This window comes from Sander lucioperca, chromosome 16, assembly GCF_008315115.2.
Source record: "Sander lucioperca isolate FBNREF2018 chromosome 16, SLUC_FBN_1.2, whole genome shotgun sequence".
Taxonomy (NCBI): Eukaryota; Metazoa; Chordata; class Actinopteri; order Perciformes; family Percidae; genus Sander; species Sander lucioperca.
The window spans coordinates 26,047,950-26,062,841 of NC_050188.1; the positions used below are offsets into that span (position 1 = coordinate 26,047,950).

General features: G+C 40.5%; 1 protein-coding gene across 9 annotated transcripts in view; it reads right to left on the reverse strand.

The window, feature by feature from the left end:
* Nucleotides 1-14,892, reverse strand: part of atat1 (alpha tubulin acetyltransferase 1) — a 35,644-nt gene that overhangs the window by 5,723 nt on the left and 15,029 nt on the right. For 5 of the 9 annotated variants that reach the window (XM_031279048.2, XM_031279049.2, XM_031279045.2 and 2 more), the window contains exons 7-11: nt 14,206-14,251; nt 13,757-13,802; nt 9,958-10,032; nt 8,967-9,180; nt 3,662-3,747 (exon numbers count right to left, since the gene is read on the reverse strand). In XM_031279048.2, coding sequence (XP_031134908.1) covers nt 3,662-3,747; nt 8,967-9,180; nt 9,958-10,032; nt 13,757-13,802; nt 14,206-14,251 — 467 coding nt within the window. The remainder of the gene's footprint in view (nt 1-3,661; nt 3,748-8,966; nt 9,181-9,957; nt 10,033-13,756; nt 13,803-14,205; nt 14,252-14,892) is intronic. The other 4 variants (XM_031279052.2, XM_031279046.2, XM_031279043.2 and 1 more) reach the window with 3 other exon arrangements.

The window sequence follows — 14,892 nt, forward strand, 5'->3', positions numbered from 1 at the left end:
GTGCGTACTTGAATCCGCCTCTTATCCCGCCCTGTACACGCCCATTTTTAACCATAAATAGTCAATGCAAAGCACCTCATGAATGCTGGTCAGTATGTTAGTGACCCTGGCAGTTGTTCTTTCGTTATGCCAAATCATGACGACTGGCGGGGAAAAACAAAAAACTTCTCAGACGCTCGGGAATTGCTGCAAATTGAATTATACTTTCGGCCTGTTCTCGCACAGAGTAGGGAAACCTGATCCATAGACTACCTACAGTATATTAATAATAGGCTACTGTCCAAAACGGCAGGCATTTCGGCACTCGGGGACAGCTTCGATATACCAGACCTAGATTTAACAGAACCATATATTATATCCAAACAAGCCTTAGTGATAAAGGTGAAGATTATATATAATATTTATTAAAAAAAAACACTTGGCTGTCTGCCATTTCCCTCTGGAAACAGCCGGTTGCCCCCAGAGTGGTGAGGACCTGTATTTGGACCGGGATGGCACAGTTCCGGCGCATTGCCCTCTCTACTGGACCCAATTCAGTACAGAGATCCAAGAGCTCAGCTTTAGGGAATCTAAATTGGCACATTAGCCAGTCATCGTCATGGTCCCTGAAGCCTTTTTCTCTCCTGATTCTTCCATTGCCGTAGTCCTCCTGCAGGGCCAGCAGTGCCATCATGCAGCGTTACGCACGGGTGTCACGCAGTATTTATATTTGTTTACAAAAATTTGTGATTGTTAACACCTTGCCAACACAGCATCAACTAGTGGTATCCCCCACTCTGAGATACAATTTGAAGACGAAATAAAGTCTAATAGGCAAACACACTTTTCTTCATGCAGGTTTTGTCACAAACAGTATTAAAGTTCGGACCGATAACGAGGACATTAATTGTAACGATTGCGCAAGAGCTTAACGGCTGTATTTCCAGATTTTGACATTTGATGATATATGCACAGTTTTAAAGATAGATATTTAGTTTTTTACACTGTGTTCTGCAGTTATCTAATGCTAGGGTATTTAAATGCTATCCTGTATTCCATGCAGTCGGGCCATCTCCTCCTCCTGTGCTCCGTAGCGGACAATGTGACGGTGAGACAGCGCCGATTAAATATTAAGAACGAATTTTGATTTAAGATTTGAGTTGGAGGTGTTTATGGAACAATTATCACTCAGTACAAGCGCAAGTAACACTGCTGGATTTAATCTTCATGGTAACGTGGATAATATGGAGTGAAAAAATGTGCGTAAGGCATCAATACTTGAAAATATTACAAGTAATCGTTATTCCCTTTTACTTTCTGCAGTCTGACTTCAGTTCACCACCTCACCATCTGCGTCACCACTTCCTATTTTGTCTCCAAAATGTGCGTACGCATGGGTCAGAGTTTGCGTGGAGGACCGCACATTCTCCAAGTCAAGTTTGTTTTCTATAAATCACAACCTTTGCGTGGGAAGTGGCGTACGCACATTTTCAGCCCCATTTTGTGCGTACGCCACGTTTATAAATGAGACCCCTGGACCTTACACAGGACCATAGGACATGAAGTAATTGGTCATCCTCTTCCAACTATTTTATGTGTCTTTGAAAAAAAGTCTAAACAATCTGGAGGGAGTCCAATAGAAGCGATGCATAATCTTGACCTGAATGAGGCGCACCCTCACATCCTGTGACATAGTTTTAATATTCCTACAGATTCTGCCCCACTCCTCATCATCCAGTATAATACTCAGATCCCTTTTCCAACCAATCCCTCCAAAAAAGGGCAGATCTAACTAAACATAACTTTGGATTTTGCCGAATAATTGATGAGATATTTAGATATGGATCCAGTTCAAACAGCCGCGCCACTTTGGTCCAAACAACATTTAAGTGAGAAATTATCAGATGGCTTCACCAGCAGTTTGACAGACAGGCTTTGCAAGGGCGATAATGGGTCAAAAGTGACCAGTGGGCCATTTTATTTAATGAAGTTAAAGGTATAGTAGTAATACAATATCTTTGGTGGACCCAAACCTCCTCTATCAATCGGTCTTTGCAATTTATTGAAATGTAGCCACACACATCACTTACTATACCTATATACATTTGTTTGAAAAGTTGTCATAATTAGCATAGGAATTCTAGGCTACAAAAATGTGTTTGTAAGGTCACAGTGACCTTGACCTTTGACCACCAATAATCAGTTAATCCTTGAGTCCAAGTCAACATTTGTGCCAAATTTGAAGAGATTCCCTCCATGGGGGTCCTGAGATATTGCGTTTATAAGAATGGGATGGATGGACGTACGGACAACCCAGAAACATAATGAACGGCCACGGCTGTCGTCAGCACAGAGGCATAATGAAGTGTGTACAGGTGTTCAACAGTGTGCAGGACTCTTTGGTATCTTCACACAAGTACAACAAATATTTCATTTGGACCTATTCTATACCAAATAATTACAATTATTATGTGGTTGGTTTTAATCTGGGTATGGAAATAGAGCATGGAAAGGCCCATTTTGCAATTTGACCATGTAATATTAAACTGTGATTACCAGTATAACAAAGATATCAAGTATCCTTTTCAATGTGTCTTTACTTCCATGTGTGAGTCTAACAAGGTTTTTAACTGCCATTGACATCCACATCAGCAGCAAGTGAGCTAAACACTAAACATCCAACAAGCAAAAACAGCTTTTTTTCAACCTGGACCATGCATTGGTGTCTAAGTGACTAATGTGAACAACAATCTTTGAAATTGGTCCAGTATTGGACCATTGAACGCTGTAACTGGCAGGCGCAAACAGGGCTGCAATGTAACCCTACAGGACAAATGTTTACTGTCAATGTCACCTACTAAAAGTTCTGTTTTTGCCATTGACAGGCTCATATTAATATTCTAAGTGTCTGACAACATTATGTAAAGGATCCCTACAGAGATAGACCTTTTTGTTTTAAAGAGTAAAATCCTTCTTTTTTTTTTTTTACCAGAAACAGCTCTGAAACTGCTATCACTTAACCCATCAGACTACATTTAAATAAACTTAACAAACTTTTAGCGTGTATAGAGCCAGCATTTCTACATGTTAATCAGTAAATAATGTGTTTATCTCAACCAAACCAGAGTGGTGATTGTTGACAGAGTGGAAAGACGAACCAAGTCGGCTTTTGATAGTTTCTGTCCACTTTGAATGAAGGGAATTTACGATGAAATTACTGTTTATTTAGTCAAGTAGGTTTGGTGATAGCAATTTACAAAAAGGATCTTACTCTTTAACAAAAAAGGTTTATCTCTGTAGGGATCCTTTCCATAATGTCAAACACAAAGAAAAATAATCTGAGCCTGTCAGTGGTAAAACAAGCGATCGCCGCTGCTCACGATAGTCAACCTGTCACTGGCTCAGCTCATGCTTCAAGAAGTCCACCATCATTCCTGTGCCCAAGAAAACAAGACCAGCCTGCCTGAATGACTACCGCCCAGTGGCACTAATCATAGTGATGAAATGGTCAACTGGTCAAGGACTACATCTGCTCCCCCCCACAAACCCCCATCATACACACATATATTTCATATTATTAGTGTTTTTATTGCATAAATTGAAGAAAATGACGGATTACATTTTACTCAAATTGTATTTAATATGACTTAGGCAAATAATTAATTGATTGATTAATCCTTACCTGGCAATGGTCTGTCCAGCAGTCCAACAGCTCTGCTGTCCATGTGCCGGCTGTACAGGCTGCATCTGGCAACTAGACCCTGTTGGCTACCAGGGAAATGTAACAGCCAACAAGGAGGATGAAAATAAATCCATAACCATACAGAGCAGGGTAAAAAAGAGAGAGGGGAGTAGTACAAGAGGGGATGGAAGTGCAAATGTAAAGGACAGTTAGAAAAAAAGGGGAACAAAAGAAAAATAGACATCATTACAAAACTGAGTAAAACGAAAATATAAAATAAATGAGGGAAAACATGCATACACTGGTATCAATAAATTCAAACTCATAAAAAAATGAAAAATCACAGAATGGAAATAATATTTGGAATAGAAGATGCAGCCTCATTTTATACCAACCACTCTGTTATGTTTAATGCTAACTAGGGATGCAACGGATCACAAAACTCACAATTCTGATCATATCACCAATTTGAGTCACGGATTGGATAATTTTTCGGATCAGCAAAAAAACAAAAGGTGGCCAAATATATCTGCTTTTCATTTATTACTTAAAGAACACTTTTGCCTGTGCATTGCTGTCAACTAAGATATGTAAACCAACAACAGTACCTTCTATCGGTATTTTCTTTCTTTCTGTAACGAAAATGTAATATATTGTAAAAATAAGTCTGAATTGTTTTATCCTATTAACACAATATATTCAGAACATGTCTGTACGAATCACAGATCAACTATGGTCTGTTACACCACTAACGCTTATTCATGTGGGGTGACAGTTGTATGACAAAAGCCAATCTCACATGGAATTTTGTGACATTTAGTTTAATGGGTTCTACAAAAAGGCAAGCAGGTAAGACAGAGCCATCATGTTCACCTCAACTGGGTACAACAACTGTGTTTAAAAAAGGCCTAAAAGGAGCCTGTCGTTTTCTCCTTATTTCAGTCAAATTTTCTAACACTCCCCTTCTCCATAAGTGTGTTTACATGCACATTAGTATTTTGGTTATGACCGAGTTTTTGGAGTATCCTGGTTATGTCAAGGTTTTTGGATATTCTTTGTTGTTAGACACAGTGGCTAAGATGGTAAAAAAATTAAGACCAACTGCAGGCAGATGATCGGAAACCTGAATACTGTTATGATCATGTATAGGAATAACCTGGTTTTTCATGCTCCATTTAAATGCCATATCCCGGATAACAACAGAATAAGACTCAAAACGACAATACTAGTGTGCATATTAACACACTCCATGTCACATAAATAGACTATCAAGTCAAAACAGCCATTCCTTTAAATGTAAGAGGCAACAGTGCCAGTCGGAGGCTGGTCAATGGAAGCCCAGATGAGATCTATTAAGGGAACTATTAAAGTATGAAGTATTAAGAGAAGACAGAGTACATCAAACGGGTAAAAGTGGATAAAAGGGGTGGAATGGCAGAACAAAAAAATGAAGGGGAAGGGAAAGAGAGAGAAAAAGATTGTTTAGAAAGCCGTGGACGAACAGAGCAAAAAAGTAGGAGAGAGTGAGGGTTGCCTCTTTGTGCTGGACACAATAAATGACTAATGAGAGGAATGTTGCATCCCTCTGCCAAGCTGAGCAAACCTGGCACTGACAGCAGCCTTCTGCACACTGTAAGGTATCACACTGGCTTCTATGCACAACGCTTTCCACATTGTTAACGAAACACCTAATTTACAACTGGTATTAAAAATACTACATTTAGCATTTCAACATAAATAAATAAGAAGACATGCAAGCAGGTATATCTGGTTTAAAGCACACGGCGCGACTCAGTATCTGAGGCACACTGACTTAGGGCAACCAGGAGGCCTATACCATCACTGACTGAGAACTCATCCTCATGGCAGTCATCACAGGATTCATAAAAGCGTTGTTACATTTGTAACTTTCGTTCTATTTCATCCCTACTGACAGCCAGAGGCAGTCCTAACACAGGATGACTCATATCAACAACATAGCCAAAAGGAATCCTGAGTACCCACCTCATTAGGATGCAGCAGAGGAACTTGGCCAAAGAACGCCCAATGGATACAGGGTTGCAACATTCACTTTATAATATCTTGAGAATGTGCTCGATGCTGTCAGCCTGCAGCACATACAGTATATGTCCTCCAAGGGCATCCCTCTCAAGGTCGCCCATGATGTGGAGACACACCTGGCGGTGGCATTTCACACATAGGATTGTTCAGTGGCACAGGCACTGCTTTGAAAGCGCACAGCCTTTCTTAGGACCACCGTCACAGACGAAAAGTTGCCACCCCCAGTTTCCACATAGACTCTAAGGGCCTGCACTTGGCATAAATGTCTTATGTATCCCTGTATGGTGTCTTTGAGTGCCGAGAAAGGCGCCTTTAAATAAAATGTATTATTATTAGGGCTGTCAATCGATTAAAAAAATGTATCTAATTAATTACAGACTCTGTGATTAATTAATCGAAATTAATCGCATACATAATTAACGGTGCCTGAACCGATACTTTTTAAGAAAGTAAAAAAAGAAAAGAAAACAAAGGGTACTAAACAACAGTTGGTGACATTAAATGACGGCTTGTTTATTGCTAAGGCCATATGGTCAAAATTAAATGATTTAATAATAATGTATAACAATAACTTATTTCACTAGTAAATTGCTGTTGAACGACAAAAACAACCACCAAGGACATTTACAATAACTTCAAATGCACTACGAAGCTGTAGTTTACCTAGTTTACAGCTAACGTTAGCTGCTGTAGAGTATAGTGTTAACTAGCTAGCGGTAGGCTAACGTTAGCTGCTGTCGAGTATAGTGTTAACTAGCTAGCGGTAGGCTAACGTTAGCTGCTGTCGAGTATAGTGTTAACTAGCTAGTGGTAGGCTAACGTTAGCTGCTGTCGAGTATAGTGCTAACTAGCTAGCGGTAGGCTAACGTTAGCTGCTGTTGAGTATAGTGTTAACTAGCGTCACATGCAGCGGTGTTTGGGTTTCCTGTATTGTCTTCAGAGCATCAGAGAGAAGAGCAGACATATAAGTAAATGTTCCAGTTAATGATCCAGGCAGCACATTCTCGTCTCCCTCCTTCATTTTACAGTCCAATGGTGGCTAGAACAGCTCCGGGTCAAACCTCAATATGGAATGGATTAATCTGCGTTATTTTTTCTCAGATTAATTAATCGAAATGAACGCGTTATTTTGACAGCCCTAATTATTATTATTATTATTATTATTATTATAATAACAGTCTCACCTCTTACTTCCCATCTCATAATAGGGGTTCAAACCGTGCCAGTTGGATAGGCTGATTGAGGTGTGAGCGTGCCACCACTTTAGAGAAGAATGCCTTATTCAGCCACTGTGACACCTGAGCCACCAAAGTTCCACCTCAAACAGGATTTTTTTCCACAGACAAGGAACCCTTGGGGCACTAGAGGGACACAATCTCAGAGCCCCTTTTAAGAAGTGGGACACCAGCTTGTGGCATCCGACTGTGTTATTGTCAACCTTAACCGTCCACCATCCAGGAGGGTTTGCAGATACCTAAGGATGGTAGGCACAGGGCAATGCACTGGGTCCTCTTTTCGAGTTGTATACCACTCTGAAATATTGCACCTATTCCAATACTGCAGACAGGTAGATGGTGCTCTGGCATTTAGAACAATGTTCTCGACAGGCTCAATGCAGTGGGTCAGCAGCGGGTCAGGCCCTCCAGCAGCCAACCTCCTCAGCTGAGACAAGTGGTCCTTCCTGACGGAGAGAGCCAGGGCGTCCCACAGCAGAGTCTGTGCAGCAGCGAGAACCAGGTTCTGGCTGGTGAGAAGGGGGCCACTAGAAAAAAACAGTGGAAAGGCATAACCTGCCATAAGCTGAACATCCTGACCAAGAGGGCCTTGAAAGGCAATATGGAGAAACTGCCTGTGGTGAGGCACAATAGCAACATGAAAAAAAACAACCTCCTTTCATTCAACGCAGGTGAACCATTCTTCCCTGGCAACAGCATGAAGAACATCTCCTGTGTTAAAATAAATGGTGAATGGCAACACTTTTATAAACTTATTGAGTGCCCTCAGATCCAGGACTGGGCCAAGTCTGCCACATTTCTTCTGGAACAAAAAGTAAATAGAGTAAAATCCCCCAGGCTGTGACAGGGGGTCCACTGGTTTGATTGCACCCTTGATCAGTAGGCAGCCATGGGTGGATTGAGGCCAAGACAAGAGGGGCAGAGGTCGTGGCCATCTTATGGCTAAAGAGGAGCCATACAGACATTACAGCCATAAGACTACATCATCATTGGGCGCCACCAAAAAAATGCCACAGACGATTCCTAAACTCACTCTGAGCGAGAGCACTCTGATGACTTGATGATTTCATTTTAATGTCTCCTTTAGGAAACAGTCTATGCAGTGAGAGAGGAGCGAGAACACTCTTCAGTAGCAGTAGTTTTCAATTTTTACTAACACCGAGCTCACACTCCTGCTAGCGACCCACTAAGTTAGCCTAGGCGAGAGCACTCTGCTGCCAATGTACCATGCTACAGTGAGGAGGGAGCAGGGACATTCTCTTCACTGACAGAGTAATGTTGCGTTGTCAATAAGTCCAACACCGAGCGGACACGCTTTCCTAAGCATAATGTTACAAGTTACCAATACGTTGGCTTGAGCAAAAGCACTCTGCTACCTTGAAACAGTAGGAAGCAATGCAGTGAGAAGGGAGGATGGACACTCACTTCACTGACACAGTATCAACATCAACGTAATCAATCCTACTGATTGATGAAGTTGGTAATGAGGACAGGAGCGTCCGCCAGTCCAGAAATGAAAGGGGAGAGCGAGGGGGAATGACACGCACAAAGGGCCGCAGGTCGGAGTCGAACCCAGGTTCGCTGCGTTGAGGAGTAAACCTCTATATATGGGCACCCGCTCTACCATCTGAGCTATCCGGGCGCCCTGACGTGACTTTGTTGATATTTAAATTCTCGACCTGCGTAAGACGGAAGATATTCAGTGTTAAGCACTGCCTCTGGCGGTCAGTAAGGATAATATAGAACTACCCTGGTTGTGTGACATTAACTGCAGTGACAACACATCTGCCTGCAAAAACAGTGTTTTGCAATTTTTGCTTCAGTGTTGGCAATACAGATTGCATTTCCACTTGACTGACAGATCCAATCAAAAAGTGTAAAATGTAGATTTCCATCCTTCAGTTAGATGAGATTTCTCTTTTTCTTTTAAAGATGATATATCCAGATACAGATCACATTTCAATACCCGTAAATGTGGTCAGAAGGACTAGATGTGTGTTGTTTCTTACCTGGTGCGTCTTATTCTGCAGCGCTCGATTAGAGGGGACTGTGGGCGCTGGTCCCTGTTGCTCCCAGGGGAGGAAGCTGGGGCGGCTTGTGGGGGCGTTCTGCTGGGGGAGGATTCCACGCTGAGGGAGTGGGAGCACTGGGAGGATCCCGACCGCTGGGGGGAGTGAGGAGGAGCAAACGGCCAGGGACGGGCCCGCTCTTCCTGACGTACCACTAGACAGTAAAATTATTCTATATAAAGTATTTATCTGCAAACTTGAAAAATTTTTTTTGTCTAAACTGATGAGAAAAGTGCCAAATGTTACTATTAACAACTAATAAGACTTGTTTTAAATGGCCACCTGAGCACTGGTATACACATGAAAAGTACATAGGGGATGTTTTGTGCAAATGTATAAAAGAGTACTCCAGCAATTTAATTGTGCACTGCTATAAAGTTGGAGGACTTCCAAGAGACAGATTATAAACTACAGGGCCAGAAACTGAAGCAGCAGAGGCCGAGATATTCTCATTTTTAGTCCCTAATATGATCCAAACTATAAAAACACTGGATTTTTGTTTTTAGTTTCAACATTTGAACATGAGTGTGGCTCTGGCTGTAAATACTAATCTAAATGTTTTCCTTCATATCAAAGTTAATTTTGAGATTGACAGTTGATTGTTAGGCTAATGCCAGTACTCTGCAAAAGCTTGTACTCTAGGACATGATTTTGTAATGCAGGGTTATAAAAATATATGAAAATAAACTCTTTTATCTGTATGGCATAATAGGAACAGAGGCAGAGAAACTAAGCCTAAACATAATACAGCACAATTCCCATCTCATTGTAGCTACTCCCCTCATCAAATACAAACACAACAGAATATTTTAGTTTTTTATACATTTCCATGTGTTGCTTGCACATAACTGTGATTTGTCAAAAAGAGTTTTCAAACACCGAACCATAATCACAATGTCTATGTCCTTGGCCAACAGAAATGACTGTTTACCTTCCCTCGTCATTAAAGAGTAGGGTTTGATCTCTCCATCTGGCTTTTTTAGGGGAACCTTTCTCAACTGAGCCGCTGTGGAGGAGAACACACTCAGAGCAGGGCCAAAACACACATACTGTCTTCACAAGCTACATTTTAACAGCATTTCCTCTGCCAGTACAAGACAATTACAGTGGTGAAGGCTGGAATATTGGGTATAATATGCAAGGTTTTACTAAAAAAACAACGTATAGACTAATTAAAAAATAATCCCTCTCAATCATCACTTATGACCCACTAGAAATAGCTGTAACAATAGCAAGACAGGTAGTGCCCAACAGTGTAGGCAATTTTAGACGGCAGAGATTACAGCTAAAAATTTGTGAAGAGAGTGAGTGGATAATATGGATACAGGAGAAATCAAAAGTTACGTTGCTAAGTTAGTTAAAATCAATAGTGGTTTAGAATTCTATTAGCAACTGTTTTGTTGCTTTTAGAATACTACTCTTTCATTTTTGAATCTGAATAATAAACCCAAGGAAGATGTTTCATTTTTTCAGAAATACTTTTCAATTGTGTAGAGTTACAGAAGCTAATGGAACAACAGCTGAGGTGATGTCAGGACTTCAAGCTTTTACTTTCTAGTAAACCATACTAAAATGACACCTTTTCTATACTGTATCCTATTTTCTGCTTTAGAAAGAACTTCTAAAATCTGGATCAATTGCACCTTTTCCCGTTTTGTGCTATAAAGAAATCACATCTTTTGGGATGCATTACAAGCTTATATATATGCTAACTATCTTCTTAACTAGTAGTTCCCAAAGTGGGGTCCCAGTGGGTCCCCAGCACAAAGGGGAATACTTCAATGAACTATAATTCCATCCATAAGTAATAGGGGTGTGCAAAAAAAATCGATTCACATTCGTATTGCGATTCAAGCTCTACTGATTCAAAATAGATTCATAAAATTCCAAAAATCGATTAATATATATTTTTTTTTTATTGTATGTCTACTGCAATCACATGGGAAAAGTAACTACATTTGTGAATCGTTTTTTTTTTTTTTTAAGATCAAGTTCTTGGGCATTTTCAGCCTTTATTTTGATAGGACAGCAGAAGACATGAAAGGGAAGAGAGAGGGGGGATAGACATGCAGCAAAGGGCCACAGGTCGGAGTCGAACCCTCGGCCCACTGCGTCAAGGAGTAGACCTCTATATATGGGCGCCCGCTCTACCAACTGAGCTATCCGGGAGCCCGTGAATCGTTTTTTTTTTTTTTTATTGAGAATCGTTTTTGAATCGAAAATCAATTTTGTGAATTGCACACAACCAGGGCTAACAATCGGGGGGTGGAGAAATGATGTCAATGAATTGTCAATTGAACAATCAACTGAATTGTGTTAAAATATGCTACAGTATTTTGGAAATGTAAGGGTTTGGCAGCATTTTTATAAAGTGGATTAAGGTGCTGTATAAGCACCCAGAGGCTCAGGTTCATTTCTGAATATTTTGCTCTTGGAAGGGGAACAAGACAGGGCTCACCTCTTTCTCCTTTGTTGTTTTTTTTTAGCCATAGAGCATTTGGCAGCAGCTATAAGGGGGAGACTAACTTCCCAGGTGTTATGGCAGGAGGTATAGTGCACAAACGTATGGTTTATGCGGACGATATATTACTTTTTGTGTCCGAACCTAGCAGATCAATACCCTGTCTAGTTGGGATTATTGACTCTTTCTCGAAATTTTCAGGTAATAGGGTAAATTGGTCCAAGTCAGAAGCGTTACCTTTAACAGCTCATTGCCCCGTAACAGCCTTCCAATCAGGTGCATTTCAGTGGCCAAAGCAAGGCAGCGATATCTGGGTATCTTATTCCCTCCCCAGTTAAAGTTAATTTGGATCCATTATTTAATAAAATCTCTTGTGATGTTAATAGCAGGGAAGGTCAATGTTATAAAAATGGTTTGTGTTCCCAAGCTGAATTACCTTATCCAATCTCTTCCTCTCATATTTTAAATGGTTTGACAGGATAACAAAGACATTATATGGAATCGTAAAAAACCCCGGCTACATTTTAATAAATTACAAAGAACGATGGTTTGGGTCTACCAAATATGTTGTATTACTACTCTGCTTTTAACTTAAGGCATGTGGTCCACTGGTCACTTCATTCATAAGAGAGCCCCACCCTGGTATTGTATTGAGAAATGTGTTCTTGCTCCATTATCGTCCTTACAATGCCTGTCTGATAAACTATATGGCGATGCAAAAACACATCCAATAATCTCTTACTTAAATGTCGTTTGGATCGAAGTGGCCCGGCTGTTTGAACTGGATCCATATTTAAATACTTCATCAAGTGTTTGGCGAAATCCAAAGTTATGTATTGGTAGATCTGCCCTTTTTTGGAGGGATTGGTTGGAAAAGGCAATTGTCACACTGGGGAATCTGTATCTCGGTGGCATATTGAAATCCTTTGAGGGTGTGGTACAGCAATTTGGAATCCCTAGGTCTAAATTGTTTAGATATTTGCAACTTCACCATCTGTTAGTGGGAATATTTGCATCCAGTTCTTCTGTCCCAAAGGCACCAGAATGTTTAGATAAAGTATTGAAATATGGAAATGGTCATGAGGCTTCTGGGTATTATTCTATGCTTATGCAGAACCTGGGGGTGGAGCCTGGACAGCCCTCAAAAAGACATGGGAAAGGGATCTAAGTAGTACACTGGATGATGAGGAGTGGGACAGAATCTGTAGGAATATTAAAACTATGTCACACAATGTCAGGGTGTGCCTCATTCAGTTCAACATTATGCATCGCTTCTATTGGACTCCCTCCAGATTGTTTAGAATTGGTCTGAAAGACACCTAATTGTTGGAAATGTAAGACAAAAGGTCCTGTGATAAGGTCCAGGAATGTTGGACTGGGATACATAATAACATATAGAGTGTAGACCTACTCTATCTGTAAAGTGTCTTGAAATAACTCTTGTTATAATTTGATACTATAAATACAATTGAATTAAATAACAACCTATGTTGGATTGCAGGGACCCAGGTTCTATTCAGCCCAAGATTATTTGTTCTGGGAGATGGGTCAAATGGGTCAAACCTAAGCGTCCAGACTAGTTTACTGATAGCCAGACATATTATTTTAAGGGGCTGGAAGAATCAAGTGGTGCCATCAATCCAGGAGTGGGCTTGTGAGATGGCTAGGGTGGCATTTAAATTTCATATTAATGGTTTGCCAGATTGGATGTCTATACTACAAAATGGGGAATGTACCTGACCTTTCTGGAAGGCTCCTAAAAAGCTTTGTGCTGACCGACACCAATTTTTTCTGCAGTGCGCTCCTGGGTTGTTACCCATGTCGTATCTGAATTGTCATGACCAGGGATCAACCCGTGTTTACTGACTTGATTTGAATTGAGAAAATTAGGGTTGAACGCTGGTCAGATAACCCTGGTCTAGCCCTGGTCATTGGTGTGAAAGAGGTATTTGAGACATTGGAGGGTCAGGAAACAGGCAGGTATTCTCCTGTCAGTCAGGGGGTCTGTGTGGGCTTGAGGTGGTCTACTGGTTGTGGTTCTCTAGGTTTAATATTTGACATGATATGCAATACATGACATATATGGTGCCTGTAAAGGTAGATAAATACAAGTCATGGGAAACTGAAAGTGAGGAACTGAAACTGGTTGAAATGTTATGAGGAAGAGACCAAGAGCAGCATACATATAACATGGATCTTATTATGGGAAAAAGGAAGGACAACAAGCTGGGGACATATGAGAAAAGAAAAGAGATATAAAAGTCCTTACAAAAAGCCGTACATCCCCTGATCCGTCAGAGGAGAGGAGGGCGAGCCTGAGAGAGTTTGGTGAAACAAAAGATTTTGGAAGTGGGAAAAGCAGATCAGCACTCTTGGGTCGAGTGCCCCATTTTTAGACTTACAGACTCTAATGAGGGGGATTTTATTCTTCCACATAGATATGTGCAACAAAAAAGAGAATTTATTTGTGATGCAAATAGCAAAAATTAACTCTAAAGATGTAGCATGCAAAATAGGTTATGTAACTGAACTTGATAACATGATTTCACAAAAATATGTGGTTGTACCAAGAATGCCAAGGTAAGGGTGTCATGTCTGAAGCCACCCATTTGCCCACGCCTCAATGCTCAAATTACCACAGAGAAGAAAAACAATTACATAACCCCTTTCACAACAACATATAACAAAGCAGTGGGATCAGAGCAGTGGAAAAGTTACCTGATCTGTTGAGGAAGAAGCCCTCATACACCACAAAGTTATTGGCCTGGACAGAATGAAAGAAAAAGACAAGAAAATTCAAATAGCTCATGATAAAGGTTACTGTCAGTAATGTGTTAATACAGATAGTTGTTTTAGATTAATACAAAGGTTATAACACCGTCAGTTTGTGGCGTCCAACAATTACTAAAACAACATACTTGAGAAAAAAAGATTATTATGAAACACGTGGATCCAACCAAGCAATCTGATTGGTCAACTAAACATTTAGAAACATGCTCAAACCAGCATGACAGCACAGCTAGAGCAGTTTGAGCACACAAAAATAATACCATTTCCATGTTAACATTCCAGAGTTAAATCAAAAAATGTTTTTGAAAAATTTGTATTCATCATAAAAATAAATCAAGAACCACAGTGGAACACAGATAAACTTCAACATTTATATAAAGCGATTCATCAGATGAAATGAGTTAGTCTTATTATACAACGCTCTAGAGTTATTGCAAATGCTTGGATCACATCAGCTGTGTATTCTATATCAACGATGTTCCACTTCCGGGATTGCTCTCGTTCTGCCCAGAAATTCTCTTCAGAGTTCTGCTCCTCAGATCTCTGCAGGGTAAATCCAGACAGCTAGCTAGACTATCTGTCTAATCTGAGTTTTCTGTTGCACCACTAAAACTA